The 21,805-nt window shown below is 42.4% G+C and overlaps 1 protein-coding gene across 9 annotated transcripts in view; it reads left to right on the top strand.

Moving 5' to 3' along the window:
• nbeab (neurobeachin b) overlaps nucleotides 1–21,805 on the top strand; it is a 212,247-nt gene that overhangs the window by 162,351 nt on the left and 28,091 nt on the right. For all 9 annotated transcript variants that reach the window (XM_071523573.1, XM_071523575.1, XM_071523578.1 and 6 more), the window contains 4 exons: nucleotides 7,758–7,875; nucleotides 7,965–8,067; nucleotides 9,163–9,278; nucleotides 14,240–14,352. In XM_071523573.1, the coding sequence (XP_071379674.1) occupies nucleotides 7,758–7,875; nucleotides 7,965–8,067; nucleotides 9,163–9,278; nucleotides 14,240–14,352 (450 nt within the window). The remainder of the gene's footprint in view (nucleotides 1–7,757; nucleotides 7,876–7,964; nucleotides 8,068–9,162; nucleotides 9,279–14,239; nucleotides 14,353–21,805) is intronic.

Raw genomic sequence — 21,805 nt, forward strand, 5'->3', positions numbered from 1 at the left:
CTTAATATTTTACTAAGATAAAAGTGACATTAAAATGAAATTTTGCACTCTTGTTGTCAGCATGCAGAGAAGCCCTCCCTCTGTGCAAGAAATCATTTTGTGAACTCCGGGACTTCTGTGAGATTCATAGAAGTCCTTATTTTGTTTTTCCTCCCCTGCAGAGAGATAAAGAAGTCAAGGGATTTGGTTTGTTATCAAAGAATCCCATGATGATGTGCCTCGGGAAAGTGTGTAGAGATACAGCTTGCCTCTTTTTTTCTGCTTTCTTTCTTTGTGACACATGTGGCCGCTGTAAAAATACAGACGGCGATATAGATACATGTTAATTCTTTCATAATTTTTGGAAACAAAGAGTCTAATTTCTTTCTTGTATATCTTTTGTTTACACAGAGTAAGGGGGAAACTAGCAAGGGCCACATTGGGTGGGTCAGTGACCCTGGAGAAAACAGCTTGCATTAATATGGTCTAATCCAATGTAATTAGTCAAATTACAGCACGCCAAGCGGCTTGTCAGGGGCTGTCGGCTTTGGCAGGCACACAAGATGGCCTGGAGTCCCACTGGACAGCAGAGGCACCCCAAAGGCTGAGCTGAGCTGCCCTAGTACACTTTCTTTTACTCCATTCTGTCCATTCTCCATTCCTCCTCCATCTTTCTTTCCTGACAAAAATGGAAGCAGGGCTCTTTCAGCCCCGCTCCCACATTTTCACCTTTTTCTGAGTTGTCTCCCATAGCCCCGGGCTGTGAGCCTGGCTCCCTGCCTGCCTGCTAAGGTGGATCAAAATGATATGCAGATTCTTAGCACGAGCTACAGAAAGTCAGAGTAATTATATCAGTGCTGCACTCCTCCTACGTGATTTTATGAGAGAGAGTCAGATGTACGCTGACTAGCGCTGCTGAGAACCACAGACAGGTAAGACATTTCCTCATGCCGCAGGATTAGCATTGGTAAAAAGATTTAAACTATATAATTACATGAGGATAAAGTACAAATTATCTAGTGCACTCAACAGCCAGATTATCATCCTCTGCAAGCCCCGTTCAGCCCCAAGGGGTGAGCCTGGATGACAAAAGGCCCTCATTAGCATAAATTTACAAGCACTCGTGTTCAGAGAAGCCGATAAGAACCTGTTCCACCTTTGCTTTGGCCCTGAATGGCTTGTTGTGCTTTTGGCAATGACAGATAAGTCAGGGTAATTCCACTTTATGCCTGAAAAAATGATGCTCCAGATTCTGGCTGCATCCCGAAGGTGTCACCCACGATAATCCTCAAAGAGCGTCCGGCGGAAAGGGGGCTGTGTGTTTTCCAGATGATATACTGCGAATGACAGAAAGAATTATACGAAGGGAGACAAATCTGTAACATATTATTAAGCAATTCCCAGTGAATAACAGGGATAAAAGGATAATGGATGAGGGTGTCGTTATTACCTTGGTGCTGAGGGAAGCGCCAAAGCAAAGGTAGAGAGACAAGATTAATTGAGGACGAGTGAGGCGCTCATTGCTCATCAGGCCCTCTCCCCTAACCACTTGCTCTTTCTCTCCCTCTCCTCCTCTGTCTCTCCGCCTCTCCATCCTTGTCTCTTTCTTTCTCTTCTTCTCTGTCTTGCTCTGAGCCCCTATCCCTCCCACACACCACCAAAAGAGAGAGAGAGAAAAAAAAAAAGCAGGATTTAAAGCGATCAGCTTGGCACTCTCAGTGGCAGCCAGAGGAAGCTGGTACCCAGGCCAGGAAGATTTCAGTCATCTTAAGGCTGACAAGTCCCTGAAAAAGTCCCATTAGTGAAGGCTTGCTGAAAGGACCCCATACCAAATGACTGCATCCCTTCTCTCAAGCTCCTTAGTGAAGGCATTCTCAAGCTATTTATCTGGCTGATGTGCTCACTAAGTGTGTGTGTGCGTGTGTGTGTGGGTGGGTGGGTGCTTGCACATGTTCCTATGTCCATTGTGTCCATTTCATGTGTTTACTTGCTACCAAACCACAGTAGGCCTAACAAACCTTCTGCTTATCCATTCTAATGCATTTATACTATAACTGGTAAAAAAAAATAAGTTATTACTGATTATTGCATATTATGTCAGGCAGGAGCGCTGAAACAGCTTGACCTGGGTGACACTTTTGGAAATTGGCAATACCTTGAATCCTTTGATAGATTACAACTTTATGATGTTCGTTGTTGTTGCTTATCTTTGTCAGATTTGCTGGCTTAGAGTGAAGAGGGGAAAGAAAACTAAAATGTTCTTGTGATCAGCAGTTATCCTGCTACACTATATAAATGTGTGTTAAATTCTGAAAATAAAAGGTGTTTGTGTTTTATTGAACAGTTACATTTTACAGTATTTTAACATGTAGACCATTGGATAACATTATTAAATAGGGTCTCTTTCCTACTGTACTTTTTGTGTAGTATACATTGTAGATATAAGTGAGCTACCCAGGAAATGCATTTTATTCTGGATTGTTTCCAATAACCACTCTAACCGTTTTACAGGCCACAAGTGGCCAAATTTTGCAGATCATTGCTGGAGGGCATCAGAAATGTAAAGAACTATGTTGATTTACATTTTACATTGTATTTATTGAGCGTTTATGCTTTAACATACACAGATATACAGTTTGGTTAAAGGGCCCTGACTCTTTACGCAGAAATTACAAGCCAGGAAGAGAACTCCTCCCACCTATCCCAGCATGGCAGTGTTTAAGACAGCGCTGCAGGGCCTGCTAATGTGCGTGAAATGCCGCCCATGACATAAATGTTATTGACAAACTTGGCTGGACATTTGGGGCAGTGATCTGCCAGCGTGTTTAATGCATATTCATCTCCTTTATCCCACTGGTCTTGCCAGAGCACCCGAGCTGTGTCATCTTGCCACACTCCAGCTCCCACCCAAATGTATAGTGACACTGATTATGCAAATCTGTATCTTGTTTTCCCCCCAATACCTGCATTAGGAGCCTGCTACTTTATTGAAGTTGAGATATGGGTCTGCGAGAGAGGAACCAAGTGGGATGCCGCTTTCCTATAATCTGGGGAAATCTTTCACATTTTCATATATTTCTACACTTCATAACAGTTGTCACATGAGGGAGGATCAGATGAAAAACATGCTTTGATGCTCAGGCATACTTTATTATAAATCTTTGCGGGACCTAAAAAGGATTACAGCTAAAAGTAAAAAGTGTGGATTTGGACATCTTGTGGTCATAGGACTAAGATTTCTGTCTGCCCAGCTTTGCAAAGTTAAATATGCCAACATTCATTTAAATTTACAGTGTGTGGACCATTTGACTCATTTTAAGAAGGTGCAATGTGTTTATTCTGGGTTATTTTTGTTTATATGAGGTTTATTTTGTATTATTGGTGATACACTTCTTTGATCTGATTTGGCCTCTTGTGTTGTGTGTTGTGTACAGTTATGTTCACACTCAAATAGAATACAACTTGGATAAGTATTTCTATTCTCCGTGACCCACTGCACCATGTTGTGTGTGGTTGATGATACTCTCCTGCATGGCTGATAGCTGCTCACCCTGTTACCAGGCTTTATGCTTTTTCAGTGCCTTCACCTCTACCTCCTTCACAGATTTGGTCCACATTGCCTGGGGTCAGCCATTGAATACAGTATCCGCAGTGTGTGCTGATCCTCCAAATTGCCATGTGTGAAATCCATCCCGCTCGCTCCTGGGGGAGTAGTCATATCACTCAAAATGAAACTGCCTCTCGTATCCTACCCTTATTCTTCCCCTTCACTGTTCTCTCTGGCCGCCTGGGACCATGCAGTTGTGCGGCTTTATAGTGGAAGCCTATTAGACAAATCTGAGAAGAATGCAGCGGAGGTGCTATGATACCAGGTTGTCAATGTGCTGCACACTCCCATATAAATATATCAGTCATGCTGGCTTGGGGTCCCACTGAATCATATTATTTCCCTATTTGAGTATAAATGCAATAGGGGGGGATTGCATTGTTCCATGTGGGAGGAAATTGCATCAGGTTTTAGAGGAACTGCTTCGTTAGATTTATTAATAACGTCTGTCATAGTGCCTAGGCCAATATGGGGTTAAAGCTATTCGGAAGTCAGATATGATTAGAATCTATTTCCATGCATGAAATGGCTTCCTTTCGCTTTTAAGTGTGATGTGTTCCATTTGAGCATGTGCGCGTTATTATATATGAGTTTCAGCCTAAACACCGGTGTCACCTGTGCCTCCCCTCATCTCATCTGTCACAATATTTTCCATCTGTGATGTTCCACAGGCAGAATGCAGCCTGCCCTCTGTCAAATCAGGGAAAGAAGAGAAGGGGAAGAAAGGAAAGAGAGGAGAGAAACGTTAAATTGCATTACGGCTATTATGTGGCAGAGGTATACCTCCCTGCAGCTGGCGGAGCAGCGCATGCGCCTGTGGATCCTAATGAGCCTGCGTGGAGGGACCTGTGTGGAAACAAAAGGCTGCGCTTGTCGGCCATACCAGACCCCTCCACCCGCCCCCTCACCGCTCCCCCAGCCCGGAGCGTGACAGACCAAGAGCAGAGCGCCGGTCCCTTCCTGGTGGCGTGATTAGATTGGGGCCGAAGTCTCCAGCTGGCAGGCCTGTCTGTGACTGGAGGCGGCCGTCCCCAGCGCTTGTCACTGGCTGACACCTCTGACAGGCAGGGGACAGCTTCAGCAGACAGGTTCATTAAATGGCATTTTTTACAGCTGGGCCTCCAAAAATGAGGGCTGGGCTTTGTCAAAGCTCCAAGTCTACAGGGGCCCCTGCTTGTTGGTTTAGACCAAAGCTTTGTTGTTATGACAAATTTTTTGATCTGGGCTGTTTGAAATCAGCTCTTTTTTTCTCCTCTTTAGCCTCTCTTTTGTTGACAGCTAGCCCTTTGGCCTGTACTTTGTCACAGCAGCATAGATGCTAACTTTTGCTGGGTAACAAGAAGCAACCAAAGCTAAAGTATTATCATATTGACAATCATACTGTAGCTACCATATTGCAGCTATTATGATATGTTTCTAAATCTTGGGAACCAACAGTGGCGTATCTTGTCACACAAGCCTGTGTAAACTGCAGTTTTGTAGTGCTTACTTATATTATAGTTAAAGCTACATACTATTATAATATATTTATAATACATGTTATAACAAACAGAAAATTCAGGGGTCCAATCTATGGCTCTGCTAAAATAAACAATAAAATACATGAGACAAACAATGGAATGTATGCCCCTGTACTGGTAATGACACAAACCATTCAGAGAGGCATGCAATTAACTCAATACATATTCTCATATCAGTATTCCTCTACCGCTACAGCCATCTAAGCTCACTTGTACCTTGATGAAGTAAGCTGTTGTAGCTCTCCCATGATGCCAATCTATACTTTCAGCATGGCACTCAGAAGACTACTTCACAAACATCTGGCGGCAGAGGAGGAGGGGGGATAAAAGCTGCCCTGCCTCCAAGTGTGCTGCCGCTGGCCCTCAGCAGCACGCTCACATCCCTCCATCTCACCTCCCTTCCTTTCTTTCTATCTCCCCTCCAGTCAGCACACCACACCACCTCCTCTGGGTTGTGCTGTCTCTATGACAACTGTTTGAGTTGGGGGGTTGCAGAGGTGTCAAGCAGGGGCATTACTGGGAGGAGAGCACCAGAGATGCTGCACTGCACATCCAGCATCTCCACCTAATCCAATTTTAATTGAGCTCCAGAGACTTTGATGTGGCACGGAGGTCGGGCATGAGCTATTCCAGGGAGAAATTAAGGCGGCCCGGCTCGCGCTGCACTCTTCCAGCCTGTCACTATTTTAAATGAGCATTAGCATCGGACCTAACCCAGCTGAACATCTCACTCTGCTTGCCTCCCTCCCTGCCTATTCTACTTCAATCACCCCCCTCTCCACCCCCACCACAACACACATACACACACTACTGTACTGTAGGGCCTCACCCCCCTTACTGCCCTGTTATATCTTTATTCACACACACACACACACTCTGAAGTGTGAGAATGTGTGTGATTATAACCAGGGGAGTTGATGAGGTTGCCCCCTGGCTCAGACTGTTGGACAAAATTGTTAGGTTGGAGAGAAGTGAGATGGAAGGAGGGGGAAAAGGTGTGTGAGGGGATCATTCTCACCTGTCAGAGACACCGTCTTGATTTCTGTGTGTGGACCTGCAGTGCCGGAGGTGTTGCGTAACGATCCTTCCTCTGCTCTCTCCTCTCCTTGGCATGATAGTTTTTATTGATTATTTATGTGTCGCTGACCCATGGGAGAGTTTTTTTGTCCACTTGCCTTAGCTCTGGCAAGTGTTATAGACCAACAGAAAAAGTGTGAAACACACAAAGAGAATCTGTAGAGAGCTTTTTAACACATAGGACATAAGTTTAATGTTTGGAAACGATGGGAACAAAGTTGCCTTGCCTACATACCTCACAGTGGTATGATACAGTGCATCACAAATGCTTTGTTACAAGTGAAAAGTACATTAGCTAGCATATAATGTGATGTTGCTTTTCCATTTTGAATCAAAATCAGTAGCCTAATGGTTAGAGAAGTAAACTAGTGACCGGCCAGTTTGAATCCCAGCTGGGAAATTCTGGCTGGGAGTGAACAAGATACACTATTCCCCTGCTCAGCAATGTTGAGGTGCCTTTGAGCAAGGCATTTACACTGAGCTGCTCAGTGGCCAACAGTAAAGGATTTTTGAAGAGGGTGCTGCTGTTTGTCCTCAGCAAATATTCCTTGGGTAAATAAAGGTCTAAAACATGTAAAAGCTTCCTGTTTTTTCTTTAGAAAAGTAATAAATAAATTATCAACACTGGTGTGTTTTTGGTGAAATTTTACTCAGGCCGGATTTCACTGTCCAGTACTCTGATATACAGTAGTGTGGAAAAGTTGGCTCATTGATTGTTTTGATGTCCATATAAGAGCAAAGCCTTCGCTCAGTTTACACCAACAGCCTAATCTTAAGACACAGGTCATCTAAACATCTTAATTAAATGACGTCACTTTGATTTAAGTCATAATCTGAGTACGTAAATTGCAATCATGATATAGAACTGCAGTAGTACTGCAATACCACTGGCATTATTGAAGGGATGTTCAAGCACGTATACTGCATAATCTGAGAAAGCCTGTTCATTGAATTTTCATATTCAGTTGAATTGTGACACTCGTCCGGCATGTCTTTAACTTGTTGAGTTGATGTTTTTTTTCTTTGTTCATATGCAACCTTAACATTAAACAGTTTGGACAGGAGAGGAATGAGTGGCGTTACTGGTAGTCTATGAGGGAGGAGGGTGATTGTCGTCAGTCATTCATTGCAGTATGCAAGATCACATCAAAACAGGAATTTTGACAGGAAACTATTTTGCCACGATACATAGAAATGGCCTTATTGAATTATTCTCTAAATCAGCAATCAATTCCAAAACTTTTCACTGCTAATTTGTTAAACTAATCTTTACACTGAGTTCAATGCAAATCAGTATTATCTTTCACACACCATATCAAAACACTGGGAAGCAAAATCAAAATGAGATTTGATCCATACGGATTCACTTACTTTTTCAGAGGGGGTACAACTTTTTTATTTTTTATTTTGTGCTTAGTGTCATTTGTCAGGTTGCACAATGCTTTATCAAGAGCTATATTTAAATATTTCATCAAGTATCTAACATATATCAGCTGTAACCCAACATGATCTGTTTGATTTTATAGATATATAATACCCAGAGGACATTTTCTCTTCTCTTTCTGCTCTTCTAGGTGTTGGCGTACACCGAGGGTCTACATGGGAAGTGGATGTTCAGTGAGATCCGGGCGGTCTTCTCCAGACGCTACCTCCTGCAGAACACAGCCATGGAGGTCTTCATGGCCAACAGAAGTAAGAGGAAGTGCCAATTACACGCATTTGAATCCATGTTCCTCATTTTTCTCCATCACTTACTGTACTGTTGTCTCCTCTATTCACAGCATCCGTCATGTTCAACTTCCCTGACCAGGCCACAGTGAAGAAAGTGGTGTACAGTCTTCCTCGGGTGGGAGTCGGCACCAGCTATGGCCTCCCACAAGCCAGGTGGGTCACAGATGCAAAAAAAACAAAACAATAAATCACTCAGTATAATGCTGAGACTGGTGTGTTTCCCCTTATTGCCCGGATAAAATAATTTACAGAAGACGGTAAATATTTGTTGGGTTTAATGCCTTCAGTGGCCACATCACCTCCTCTGTGTTTATCTGATGGAGGAGCCTGTGTGGTTTGGCCTGCAGCAGAGGCATTTGAAGTCCCATTGCTCCAGTCATTGAAGTGAATGTGCATTGACCCTGACTGAACTGACCTAATTCTCTGACAGAAGACTCTATACAGCAGTGTTGCAGTCAGGCCACTGACCACAGAGAAAACCACACAGTCCCTTCAGACTCTGATACTGCTAACAGGCCTGTTACACTCTGGAGCAAAACAAGCACATTTCCTTAAGTCTTATGCTAAGTGACTGGATATAAAGCAGACATTCCTACATGAATGCGATATAAATTAATGTGTGCTTGATTTGCACCAAGCTTTGGATGATATAGCTCAATGTTGGGCATCAAAACTGCCCAACATTGAATATCATTGCCTTGTATGCACCGTTTGTTCTCTTGTCTGTAGCTTGACATTTTGTATGAAATCTATCAGTGTAGATTAATTCCAAAAAGACACAAATGCTGGTTATTAGCTACCAAATGTCATCGTTCATCTACCAGTTTAATGTGATGTAGCCGATGCTTTGAATTTAAGTTTCCCTGCATGTGCTCTTTGGTTTTTCTAATTGTGATTCTTGAACTGTGGAACACGCTCCCATTGGACTTAAGATCTGCGGACTCTGTTGAAACTTTCAAAAAGCAGCTAAAGACTCATCTGTTCAGACTGGCCTGTGTTTAGCCTCTATGTCTGTAATTCTGTGTGTTTTTATGTCTTATTGCTTCTATGTCTTATTATTTTTTACTGTTTTTTTGGTCTTATTTTTACTATTTTACTCTTGTGAAGCACTTTGTGACTTTGCTCTGTGAAAGGTGCTTTACTTACTTATTTTTTATTTTTCCGGCTTGTATGTTTGAAAATATCAGTAACTAACACCATGCTTCTGTTTTTTTGGTTTGTGGTTAACGGTTTAAATGTATTTTCCAGGCGCATCTCCCTAGCCACCCCTCGGCAGCTTTTCAAATCCTCCAACATGACCCAGCGCTGGCAGAGGAGAGAGATCTCCAACTTTGAGTACCTCATGTTCCTCAACACCATCGCAGGTACGGCTTCCTCTTTCACTCACATTCAGCTTTACATCGCTTCGACTCCCAACCGCAGCTCTCCTGCTTTTAATTTGGAAGTAGTTGAAGTTATGGAAATAGGGTATTCACTGAATTTCCTCACCTCTTCACACCCATCAGTTACACAGATAGATTGTGAATTGTTTGCTTCCTCGTCCGGGCAAAACTTACAACTAGTGAAAGTGTTACATTTAAATGCATAATCAATGTGTATCTTTTCACCATTAGAGTCTTATGAGTTTAAGTTTAGCTATCATGATCAATAAACATTTTGTGTCAGCGGCAGTAGAAACATATAAGCGCCCACAGGTACGTCGTATTTGTTTAAGAATCCATGGTATCCTTAAGCGGTACTCGGCGCAGTACACTTCACCGTTCGTGTGAGTCTGCCGTTTGAAGCGGGGAGCAGGCACAGCAGATTTTGCCAGATAATTAGTGCCTGGCTTTGTGAGAGCGTACACATGTGTGTCTGTGGAGTTGAGAGGTTCCATTGTCGACTCTCTGATCTGAACTGCAACTAACAGGGAAGGCGAGAGCGACTGCGCGCTACTCTGCTCTGAGAGGTGTCATCCGCTCTCTCGCTGCATATTCATGCATATTTATATTTAGCTCGTGCTTGAGTTCGATACATTATTGTCAGCTAATTAGATGTAAGGCAGACAGAAAAACATGCCCAAAATTCATTAAAAATCCCTGGTAATGACCTGGGCTGACAGGGATGTCAGAATAGTGTGGGGCGGCAGACAGGCGGGGGGTGAGGTGCTGGGGAGAGGTGTGAACGGGAAGTGGTCTTCTAATTAAACACTATTCCACTGTTATTAACATCCTGCCACCCCAACTCAGGCCTTAGCGCTAGTAGGTCTAGCTGCACCACTAACCCCCCATCTCATCCTCCACGCTCAACCCGCTGCTTCCTCTTGGCTGTGTGGCATTAACCTGTATAATTATACTCTCTAGCTTCCTCAAGACGCCGGCTACTCTGTAGAAACCTCCTCATATAGCCTGTCAGAGGTTATCACCGGCTCAGCTACATTTATATACTCTAATGCCCACGTGCTTCACTCCAGGAGCGAAAAGAGACACAGGTGCTAGATTGGGTGAAGTTGATAATATCTTGTAAGTAATGATGAAAAATACATTCTGGTACACTAGAGAGCAGGTCTGAAAGATGTCTGTTAGATAATGTTGATTCATAACCTTGGATTTGTGAGCTATTTAGTTAGAGTTAGAGTTTACTGAGAATGAGTGCTGCCTCCTCTTGACACTGGTTTGAATGGAAATCATACAAACACATTAAATACTTAAAGCAAGTGTCTGGCCATTAAATGAGCGCCTGTTGTGTGAGTTGAGTTAGGATTATTTTTCCCATAACACACATATTATAGTGGAAACTGAATTAGCCTTTTCAAACATCTGACATTCGTGATGTCTGCTGTGAAAACTTAAAAGCGCATTATAATATACTGTATGTTCAGTTTTTCTTTTTTTTCTTCAGTTTTTCTTTTCTTCCCTTGTGATAGCCAACCTAATGCTGCGTTCATGTAACTCGTTGGAATGCCCACATCCAAAATCATTTTTATTCATTAATTTAAAATCAACCATAAAGAAAGTACAGCAGATATTACTCACTTTTTTGTAAGTACACTTGATTGTATTGCTGTGAAAATAAACGATAATTACTGCTGTTTACTGCTTGTATTGACACACTTCTGCAATTAGTGACACCAAGTGGGAGAAAAATCGGAACCCGCAAAAAAAGTCCCATTCATCCTACTTGTAATTACCACAAGGAAGTTGACGTGAATGTTTTTTCCCAGTCGGCAGGTGGTATTTACGGTAAATCCCATATGACATGAACATAGCATAAGCCCATGGGAAGTAAGGATAACCCTCTGGGACAAATAGAGCCGGCGTAGATTTGGTTCAATACAGGAAGGGCCTCGAGAGGAAACACCTGCCTAGCACAGACTGCTGCGCTATGCCTTAAGTGATTGGGCTGTAAAGATGAAATACCTCTTGAGTGTCTCATTGTGGCTCGTCTTTCATGTTGGCTGAGGGTGAGCGACACTTTACTGCTGCTGGAAGTGTAGTTGTTGCCTCTGACAACTCAGAGTCATATCAGTTTTTATTACCATGTTTAAATCTTCTGACCGTTACGGCTATATGTTTTTTATATCCTACAGAGGGTTGAATTGGGTTGAAGATGGTCAGATCTATTCTGTCCATCATGCCTGTAACACAGGTTTGAAGCAAGGATACGCATATTGAGTAGCCAAAATTTCAAATAAATTAAATTCAAAATCATAGGTAACTGACTTTTCCTATCTACATCAATGCCAATATTTATGGATTGAAGCTGCTAATGCTGATAACTATTTGTTGCTGATAATAATCATGATCCTGATAATATCTTTAAATTTGACCATTTCCATGCAATAATAACAATAATAATAATAATAGTAATAATAAACATATTCATGCATACCTGTGTGGAATCTGACAAATATGTGCATCAGAATCAGCTCAGGTTAAGTATGTAATCAAGCAAACTGCATCATATTGGATTTGTACGACACTGACTGCCTGATATCTGATTTTTACTAAAAGGCCAATATCATCCAGATGTATCAGTAAACATATATCAGTCTAATCACAGCTAAAATATCAACATGATATGGCTGTGTAGCATGTTTTACTGAACCTATGTTACTCTTGGCATCTCTGACAGCCTCAAAAGATGAATTAAAAATCAAATTGTAACATAATCAAAGCAAAGGTGTGCAACAGAGTGTCTCTTTCCTCCACTAGTCCCTATGGAATGATGCAATAACGTGCAACGTTCTACTTACCATTGAATTCCAGGTTGAAATATGTCATTCCTATGTCTCAGGACAGCGTAGTCTGTATTAGTTAGCATTCACTACTGCTCCCTTTAGCATGAAGCAAGCGAGAAGCGTTCGCTCTCCCTCGGGCCTGTGATGTCACACCTCCATAACGAATGAGATGGAATTGAAAAGGACGCTAACTGTGAAAGTATCCAGGAGTGTTTTCTGGGGAAAAGATGCGGTGACGCTTCTATTGCACTGAGAAAGGATGTGATACCTTTGATTCAAGTGTTGCTTCCTTTTACAGTTTAGTTTAATTTTTCTTATGGAGAAAATTGGAATGTTTTACATAGTACCTTTGCAGAACGTGTATAGCACAAGCTGACCGAATTGCATGGAAAAGGAAACACCCAATTATGAAGAATATGGAAAGAACCTGGTGATACCATGGGAACAATCAATGCTTCCTTTTGTAGTCCTGTTACTGAATACTAAGTACTAGCTAATGAATAAATTGGAATGTTTTGCTTAGTACCTTTGCAGTACATGCATGGTATATGTTGGCCTTAACTGAATTTAAAGTGAAATAACCAATTATGAAGGATATGGTAAGAATATGGCAATTCCATGGAAACAAGCAACGCTTTCTTTTACAGCCCAGTTTCACCTTAGTTTAGATATTTCTTAGGGATGCATTGATCCATACATGGTAGCCATTCAGCACAGATGAATCTCAGAAAACAAAATGTATGCAGCTCTGTAAGAATGTACCCAGTATTTAAGAAAATGTACCATGAAGCTAGAGGAAAAGTATGTGGTCTGCCCAGAGTTTGTACAAGGACATTTTTAGTATAATTCCCACAACTTGCATAGAAACTGTTTCTTTTTTTTTTTTTTTTGAGAGAGGACAGCCCAGGCGAATAAGATATGTGAATTCTTAAATCAAGTGGTATTTCCCTTTCAGAGGAGGTGAAGCAATAAAATAACAGCTTCATATTTTGTGCAATGGTGGATGATAGCTGCAGAATGTCACGGCTTCAGGGCAATAGGCCAAAGAATGAAAAATAAGAAGCCAAAAGAGAAGCGTTTCTAGACTGTTGGAAAAGGACTTCCACCCACGGTAAAACATGCAACATCATGAGATGGACAATGATTTAAATAGCAGCAAATAATGGAGCTATATGGAACTTGGAGCTATAATTTCTATTTTGCAAATCTATCCATTAAGTAGTCCAAGTGGTTAAGTTCATGTTTTAGGCTACTCCAAAATGTCCTATCTTCAAATTTGTTGTCAGAATGAATTTGGAGTCCTACAATGCTAAAAATAGACATAGAGTTTTCATATATATATATATTTTATGTCAGATTTTGCGAGCAGTAGGCAGGCATATTGAGAATAGTTCATGTTGATGCAGTTATTTACTGACTCGCTTCAAATTTTGGAACCCTTATCCCAAACCTTGATTACAACTGGCCTAACCTAACCTTACAACTGCTGGATCAGTGTCATCTTCAAAAGAAAATGCAATTGTGGCAACACGGTATGCTGAAGACACGCACTGGGGCTGTATGATTACTTTTCCCTGGATTTCCATTGACACTTTTTTCCATCTGAAATCCATATTCCCATTGCTAGAGCAAGAAGAGGAAATTCGCACATGGCCAATCAGCGGAGGAGTCTAGCAGTGACATTTCAGGCGTGTGGTGTCACGGCCTCCAGAAGAATCTATATTTCTCTAATTATATCCACACCGCAACGACTCGGAGACACTTATGTTCTCTATAAACTTAGAAACCACCTCCTCAGGCCTCCTGTAACCCCGCAGCCCGGCGATACAGTGCGCTCAGCAGGCGGAGGCACGGGCAGCACACTAAACATTCTCACAGGGCAGCGTGAGCTCTCTATTAGTGGATGTGTTGCCATGGCAGACGCCCTATGAGACAGGATGTGGGGTCTGATTGAGGGCTCTGAGATTCGGGGCTTGTTGGAATGTTGCATGCTGGGTCCCCAAAGTAACCGAAGCCTTGTGTGTGTGCTCTTGCCCCGCTTTCACCCCCTCCATTCCCTTCCAGCCCTTCATCACTCACAGATTTCTGTCTGCTCTGTCTGTCTAGGGAGGACATACAATGACCTGAACCAGTACCCGGTCTTTCCCTGGGTCCTCACCAACTACGACTCCGAGGAGCTGGACCTGACCCTGCCAGGGAACTTCAGAGATCTCTCGAAGGTACCGAGTCCTCTTGCCATGCGCCTCGGTGTGACTGAGAGAGAGGAGGGGGGGGGGGGGGGCAAGCAGGGGCAGCCGGCTCTGACGGCAGGGGGATTTCCTTATTAAGTCCCAGACTGTAAAAGAATACCATATTCAATGGGAAATAATGCAGACATCATGTGTACAGTCTGAACTCGTGAGGTGGAATGCAGAAAGTGGAAAATGCTGACCATATAACATCCTGAAGTGCACAGAAATACCATCTCTAAGTATGTCCCCAATTTATTTAGTACTATATTGCCTCAGCCCATAAACAAGTTTGCAGTGTCTTCTTTTAGTGAAAATGGCTTCCACACTTTCACCATTAGAGGAGCTTATTCATTTTATATCATCATGTGCACCATCACTATAGTAAAGTAGTCACAGTTAATCGCTGTTTCATCTCGTTTCGTCTTTTTTTGATGGATCATGTTAACCAGTAATACTTATCATGATTTCAGCAGCACATCTGTACAGAGGAACACAAATCAAATACTCTGTAATGACCATGGGGAAGTACACCTTTGGCATACTTTAATAGCTGTTCATTTGGATTTATGAAATGTCCCTTAAGTCATTTAAGTCTCTAAATGGATGCTGCCTGGATTTGACTTTTCTCATGCTGGATGAACTTGGAACTGGCAAGAGCAGGTCATAAATGCAGCGTTGCAGGAATTAAGGCCATTGAAAGTGTTATAGATGTGATGGGTCAAAAACGCATCAAGCTGTGCAGTGGATAGACTCCTGCTAATGCTGCCAAATCACAAGGGCTCAGATGCGGTGACACTAATGCCCCGCAAACCCTGGGAGATAAAGTTCAGCGTTGTGTTTCCTCTGTCTTTGACTGAAGGGGAAAGAGGCAGCAGATAACTCTACCACAGACAGTGGCCTGGTTTACCACCCCCACTCTGTCTCTCTCTCTCTCTCTCTCCCACTCTCTCTCTCTCTCTCTCTCTCTCTCTCGCTCTCTCTCACTGCAGCTCACAGGCTCACTGACCTGAAAACAGTCGCATTCCTGTCTGAGCTTTCTCCCTTGCTTGCTTTATCGCTCCCTCATTCCCCTTGTTTCCCTCAAAGCGCCGACACTCTGACTCAGGGCTTCACTTTGCGATCTCAGTTCTCAACAGTTTGTATCAATTTTCTGTTTTTTTTTTTAAAGACATGTGTGTGCTGGGTTTTATAGCAGGAGGGGAAGGAGAATATGGAAGGACCAAAAAAACCCCTCAAAAAAACGGGTTCTGTGAAACAATCAAAGAATCATGGTCAAGTTAGACAGAATGTTGTGAATTTACAGAATGCGTTCCCACCGCTCTGGAGCACTTCATCACGCTGCAGTATCCCCAGAGCGTTTTGGACAAACATCTCTCTGGTGTGTGTCTTGCCGTCATCTCAGTCCTTGTCTGCTTTTGGCGGCTTTAGCCTGTGGAGATCCAGGTGGGCTGAGGGGTGGGGGGGGTGGGGGGGGGTGGGGGGGGGGTGGATGAGCGGGGCGGTGAGCGGGGCTGAGCCATGTGCAACCCTCTTGCCCTGGGGAGACAGTTATATATTGTAATGTATTCCAGTGACATCCTCCCATGCTGTTTACAGGGCTGAGCTGCCTTCATTAGCATGAGTTCACAGGCCCGTGTCTCCTGACAGTTGTCCTTGGAACCCCGGGGCTCTTACCTCCAAAAGTTCACAGCTAGTGTAGCAGGGAGGGACAGCGGCCCCCACACTTCTCCTCTCCGCTTGGTCTGCCCTTTTGTTCAATTATGGATCAGAGCGAGCTGTACAATCTCCAGAGACTTGTTTATTGTGTATTAGGGATGTGTGCGTGTGTGTGTGCGCATGTGTGCGTGTGTTTGTGTGTGTGTGTGCAGGTGCGAGAATGTGCAAATGCAAGTGTGAGTGTGTGTCTGTTTAAGGTGTATGTCCTGTGGGTGTGGCTGTGACTTTGTGTGTGTGTGTGTGTGTGTGTGTGTGTGTGTGTGGGCAGGTGAGTATGTACAAATGCAAGTGCGTTACTGTTTAAGGTGTATGTCCTGTGGGTGTGGCTGTGACAGCGTGTGTGTGTATGTTTAAAGTATGTGTACCATGTATGCCATGATGTGGTGGCCCATATTTTAGTTTAGTTTGTGTATTTTTTTTTTTTAATTTGTTTTCTGCTGGCAAGTATTACATGTCACCTCCTATAATATAACCTCAGTGAGCTACAACTTAACCTAAATAAAGTGGGGAGCATTAAAATAACACTCAGCAACACTTAAGTCAGGTGCCATAGGTTAATACACAGGTTAAATTCTAAAAATTGTAAAGTGAAGTGTTACAGATTGTCATTAATACACCTGGATCACATTCAAGTAATCCCACGGTGGCACTAGAAACGATTTCTTCCCATGCTCATGCCTGTTCTTCCACACGTAAGAGCCATACCAGAAGCCAACTTGTCAATTTCAGGTGACTGCCACTTGATGGGCAGCATTGTTTGAAACTGCTGGAGTGCCGTGCTGATATGCCAAATAATTTCCTCCCAAACCAACACACACACGCAATTACCTGCTGGTTGGGCATTCAGTCAGCTGTGAGAAATGCAACTGAACAGTGCGTGCCTTGCCTCAGGGCCAGCCTAACGCATATTTTGATGTCAGATACATTCATGTGGTGAAGTGTTTCATTAGATTCTAATGATTATTTCTTGATTGACTGACAGGTTGGTGATAGAAATGGGAAGCTAATCTTCCTCATAGCTGTTAAATGATGTGATGGAAATGTATATAATTGCATAAGAAGCCAAACAGAGCAGATGTGGTTTAGCAATGCACTCCTTTGGCCTTTGACTGAGGATTATTAGATATTATCCCCTTCAAAAACATCTTATGAGGAGAAAAAGCAAAAGCAGGGAGTGGTAGCAAGTGTATTATTCAAGCCATGTAATTTTCTCTTTACTTAAAAAGAATAAAATACCATTGATAACACTGATTTCCTTCAGAGAAATTTCAGAAAACCATTTTTAAGTGTGTTTTGGATAAGCTGTGCTGAGATGGAGAAACTGTCCTATTTTAATATAAAAGCCTCCTTCTCAAAGGTTCTGCTGTGAAGTCTCTAAGAGGTGCACTCTGGGTAACGCAGACAGAGCCTGAATACTATAAAGACCCTTGCGCACTTTCTCTCCATAATGGAGGCTTCTTCACCCCCACTTCCAGTCCAGTCAGGCTGTTTGGGAGCACATCTGCTTTGTTTTGACTTAGAGGAACTTGATTGCATTAGACTGGAGCTGCATGCGGCCCTGTCTCTGACGAGGCAAGCAAAAACGACTGTGACTTCTCCTGACAGAGCACCATAGCAGCATACTGTAATGTAATTTCCTTTGAAATATAAAATGCAATATGCGTCTCCTTGGGAGGTAGCTTAGATATAACCAAACAAATGGAGGCACTCTCTGCACACTCACTCACCTACATTCACTGTCGGCTCCTGCATCTTTGGAGTCCCACACCAAAAATGATCCTAATTGGATCCGATGCCAAATCTAGGTTTGATCATAGTTTGTTTAGTTGTGTGGGTGTTTTTCACTGGGTCAGGTGTTATCCGTGGAAATGAACTCAGATGGGAGTAAGTGTGGAACTGTCTGAACCGCTTGTTTTTATTGTCTTATATCTGTGATTAGCATGATATGCAATGCAGTGAATAGGGAAGTGGTGATTACTCTCTGTTTTGGACTGTTTTCATTTGGACTTAGCCAACTCATCATCTATGCATGGTGAGTATAAAAGGATATAAAGCACTTTGACGGCCCTTAGTGTCAATGAAGTGCTTAAATTGCTTTTTTTTATTTCTCCCTAAATAGCTAATCAGTCACAAGTCCCCCAAATATTTTTTTAGGCTGAGCTGTGGTTTTGATAGCGAGAGTATGGCTGAAGGAATAGACACCAATTTTTGTAGTATTAATGTGCTATTTGACTAGAAAATTGAACTCGACAACCTGACTAAGGTATATTCCATATTTATGTTCTTGCATGGCCAAGGCAGCCCAGTGAAGCTTTGTGGAGAGTTACAGGCTTTTGGACAAACCTGCAAGTAGCCTTCCAGTTTTGTTTACGCTTGAACTCTCCGTGGAACAACAGTCTGGGAACTACATTACACCAAGCCTTCGTGTTCGTGCAGGTAGGAGTGCATCCACCAGGCAAACATGCTGTGGAAGTCGTGTCTCTCTCAAACCTCACTCTTTCCAGGCTGCCCATGATCAGTTCACTACATTTTCACAGGGCTTCTTTTATTGGTGTGTTTTGTATTTTGTTTTAGTTTAAAATAATTTACTTTATTCAATGATGTTTGTGTTTGAGTCCAAGGACAACAACACATGAAAGGACAATTAATCTTCTTCTGAGTCAAAGAATAAGATCTTAAGACATAGCATTAAATCTTTGAATCAAAATAGTTGGAAAAAAGAAAATCCTAAAGAAAAAAAACATGTTGCCTCAGATTGCTTAAGATTGGTCAAGATGAAGAATCAGTGAGAGTTGGTTGTAGTCTGCTGTGGATGTTGGAGGAATACAACAAGCCACTTCCTGACATACAAAGTCATGTTTTAAAACATTCCCCTTATATTTACCGCTATATTTAGACATTTTTTTTTTAAGAATTTGATTTGCTTCATTGTTTGTCTCAATGCAGCTTTTTACTCACTTGGGAAATAGCTACATGTAGTTAGTTGCTTGTCAGCATTAGGCCTACTTTATTCTTTTTTTATTGTTGTCAAAGTTTTTTTTAACAAACTGAACAGAAAGTTTTCTTGCTGTGTGTCAGTGAGTTTGATGTGTCCCTCCAAGAGACGCAGTAGGACAGACTTTGACTGATTCCCCAACTTGAGCAGTGCTGAACAATCTGCCAGGTGTGATTTCCCTTTAAGATGATCACTGACAACAACCAAGTACAAAGAAAAACTTCTACAAAGATGTTGTTGGTGAACTCCTAAAAGTTTTGCCATGCAATCGTTGTAATTATCCCTGCACACCAACCGCACAAGTTTTCTCGAAAACAAAATAACAGCTTTCTTACCACTACACTAAACCACCAGACTGAAAGTGTCTTTTTATATTCATGCTCGAATGCGCAGGATAGCAACTGGGAAAACTGTTGAATTGTTTGTTTCATTTTAGTAGATCCAAATAGATGAATTAACAGGAATTAACATGGTCAGTATAAATTTATGTTTTGGATCCCGACCCTAAATAGCCAGGTGGTTCATTTAAGAACTGTTGGTGTTTAGTTGAGACTAGAGGGGGATAGGAGAGAGGGAGGGGAAGGTTGATGGCACTGGGATGTGGGTCCCGCTATTTGCATGTACCCGAAATTGAAAATTGAAAATATTAATGTTAGCCTGTAATATATATATAGTATGTTGAGTAACACACGCTCTGGCCCATCTTGAAAATAGAAAACATTTCTTTATGAAATCATGACTTAGAATTTCAACTGATCAGCTATTTTGTGGGAAGTGGTTCTAATAGTGTTTTCTTATTCCTCTCATACTCTCATTTATATATCACCTGGTGCTTTATTTTCCTTATTCCTCTCCTACTCTCACATGTATTACCTGGACATTTCATGCAACTAAGACCTGAACTAGTTACACTAGCAGCGGTTTTACAGAGTGTGAGACGTCTTGTGGCTTGCACCCCAATCCAGCTGGGCCAAGACGTCACATGCAAGGCTATTATCACCCCATAAATCTACGCAGATCTCAATAAACTTCTCTTTCAGTCTATTCAATTGTGCTAACACTGATGTGGACTGCTATTAAATTTTAAGGAAGAAACTCCCAAAAAAAGCTAGTTTTGACTCCTCGGGCATGTGTGTTGTGCCACACATGGATATGACCGTAATATTCAGAATTACCAAGACAGTCTGTCTGTTGTACTGAGGTTGACTGTACCCAGCCAAAGGAATAACAGTGCAATTTTAATAACGTTAGACCAAAGTGGCTTTATTTTTAGGCATCAGCCTCACGGACCATTTTGAATTGAGGGCTTTGTTTTGATTTCCCATGACTCCTGCGGTAAATGTAGAACATGGCCGCCGTACAGCCAGGACTGCAGCATTCAGATACCAAGGCTGCCATTGATTGCATTACCAGCCTCCCTTCCCCCTCTGTCACCAACTCAGTGGTACTGAGTATATTAATATTGACTGCCAATATGCCTCCGAGGCTCTTATATTGGACAGGGTGATTGAAAAGGCAGAGAAAGCAATTTATTCACCGCTAAACGTATGTTTAATGGGAGTAATTCTGTTGCCTTAAGAACACATGAAAATGAAACAGCCGCCAAAGGGCAAGAACCCAATGATGGTGTCAGTACAATATTGAACTGATTACTGAGATTGTGGTTAAATAATGAGCCATGCTATCCAAGGTTCGGCTAACCATGGAATAATTGGGTAGATGTCAAATAAATATAGCATTGATGGTTTTTTAATTTATCCTCACAATAATTACACAGCAGTTCATCAAACGCAGAACATATTAAACCTTGGTATTGCTGAATAAAAGAGTTGTTTTGACTTCTGATATTTTCAGTTTTGACACCATTTTTTTGTTACTCATTTGGCATTTCAGAGAACTGAGATTTACCATCCAATGTCCTTACATTGTGATATTGGAATCCCAATTCAGGAATGGAAGAGTGTTTCCCCTCTACCACTGTGGAGGATATTAATGTAAACATCATGATAACGTGGGACAGGTTCATCTCTTGCTTCGGTGTGTGTATTTTGGTGAGCTTTCACTTATTTTCGAAGGAGAGACCATTCCAGACAGCCAGTGAGATTTGTTCCGGTAACTCCCATCCAGGATGCCCAGTAGCTCAGAAGGGCTCTGAACACAGATGGGGGCAGGAGTGCTGAGCACAGTGTTTGGGTAGGTGGGTGTGCTGGGTGTAAATCAGGTCAGCCAGGGTTAATCCACATGGATTACGTACAACATTTAGCAGGAGACGCTCATATCTCCTCCCTCCTTCCTCAGCGCTGCATCTCGCTCACCTCCTCCACCCCTATAAATTTCAGTTGGGAGACAGGGCAACAGGAACTTTTTAGGGTTCGGGAGAATAATGGGGTCTGACAGACAAATCCCAGAGTAAAGCTCCCCGTCTGCCCTGTACTCTCCCCCAGTCTCTCTGCTGGCCTCTCTACACGAAGCCTAATGGAGGCCTGCTAAGACTCTGCAAGTTCTGAAGCATTTATATTAATTACACTCAACACACAGGCAGGGCCAAGCAGATACTATACGCTCCCTGAACATGCTCCAGCAAAAGATTTTCATCAGGTAATTAAAGTAAATGGCCAGTGCTGCTTCACTGCATGGTAGCTTGAAATATAATTGCAATAGAGCCTTGTATTCCCTTAAAGGACTACTCTGACTTTTTGGGAGCGTTAGCATGTACACCGGACAGAACTA

The sequence above is a fragment of the Centroberyx affinis genome, unplaced genomic scaffold (genome assembly GCF_046629955.1).
Source record: "Centroberyx affinis isolate AG114_WGS23_722 - 3 ecotype Tasmania unplaced genomic scaffold, CSIRO-AGI_Caff_v1 ptg001095l_1, whole genome shotgun sequence".
Lineage (NCBI taxonomy): Eukaryota > Metazoa > Chordata > Actinopteri > Beryciformes > Berycidae > Centroberyx > Centroberyx affinis.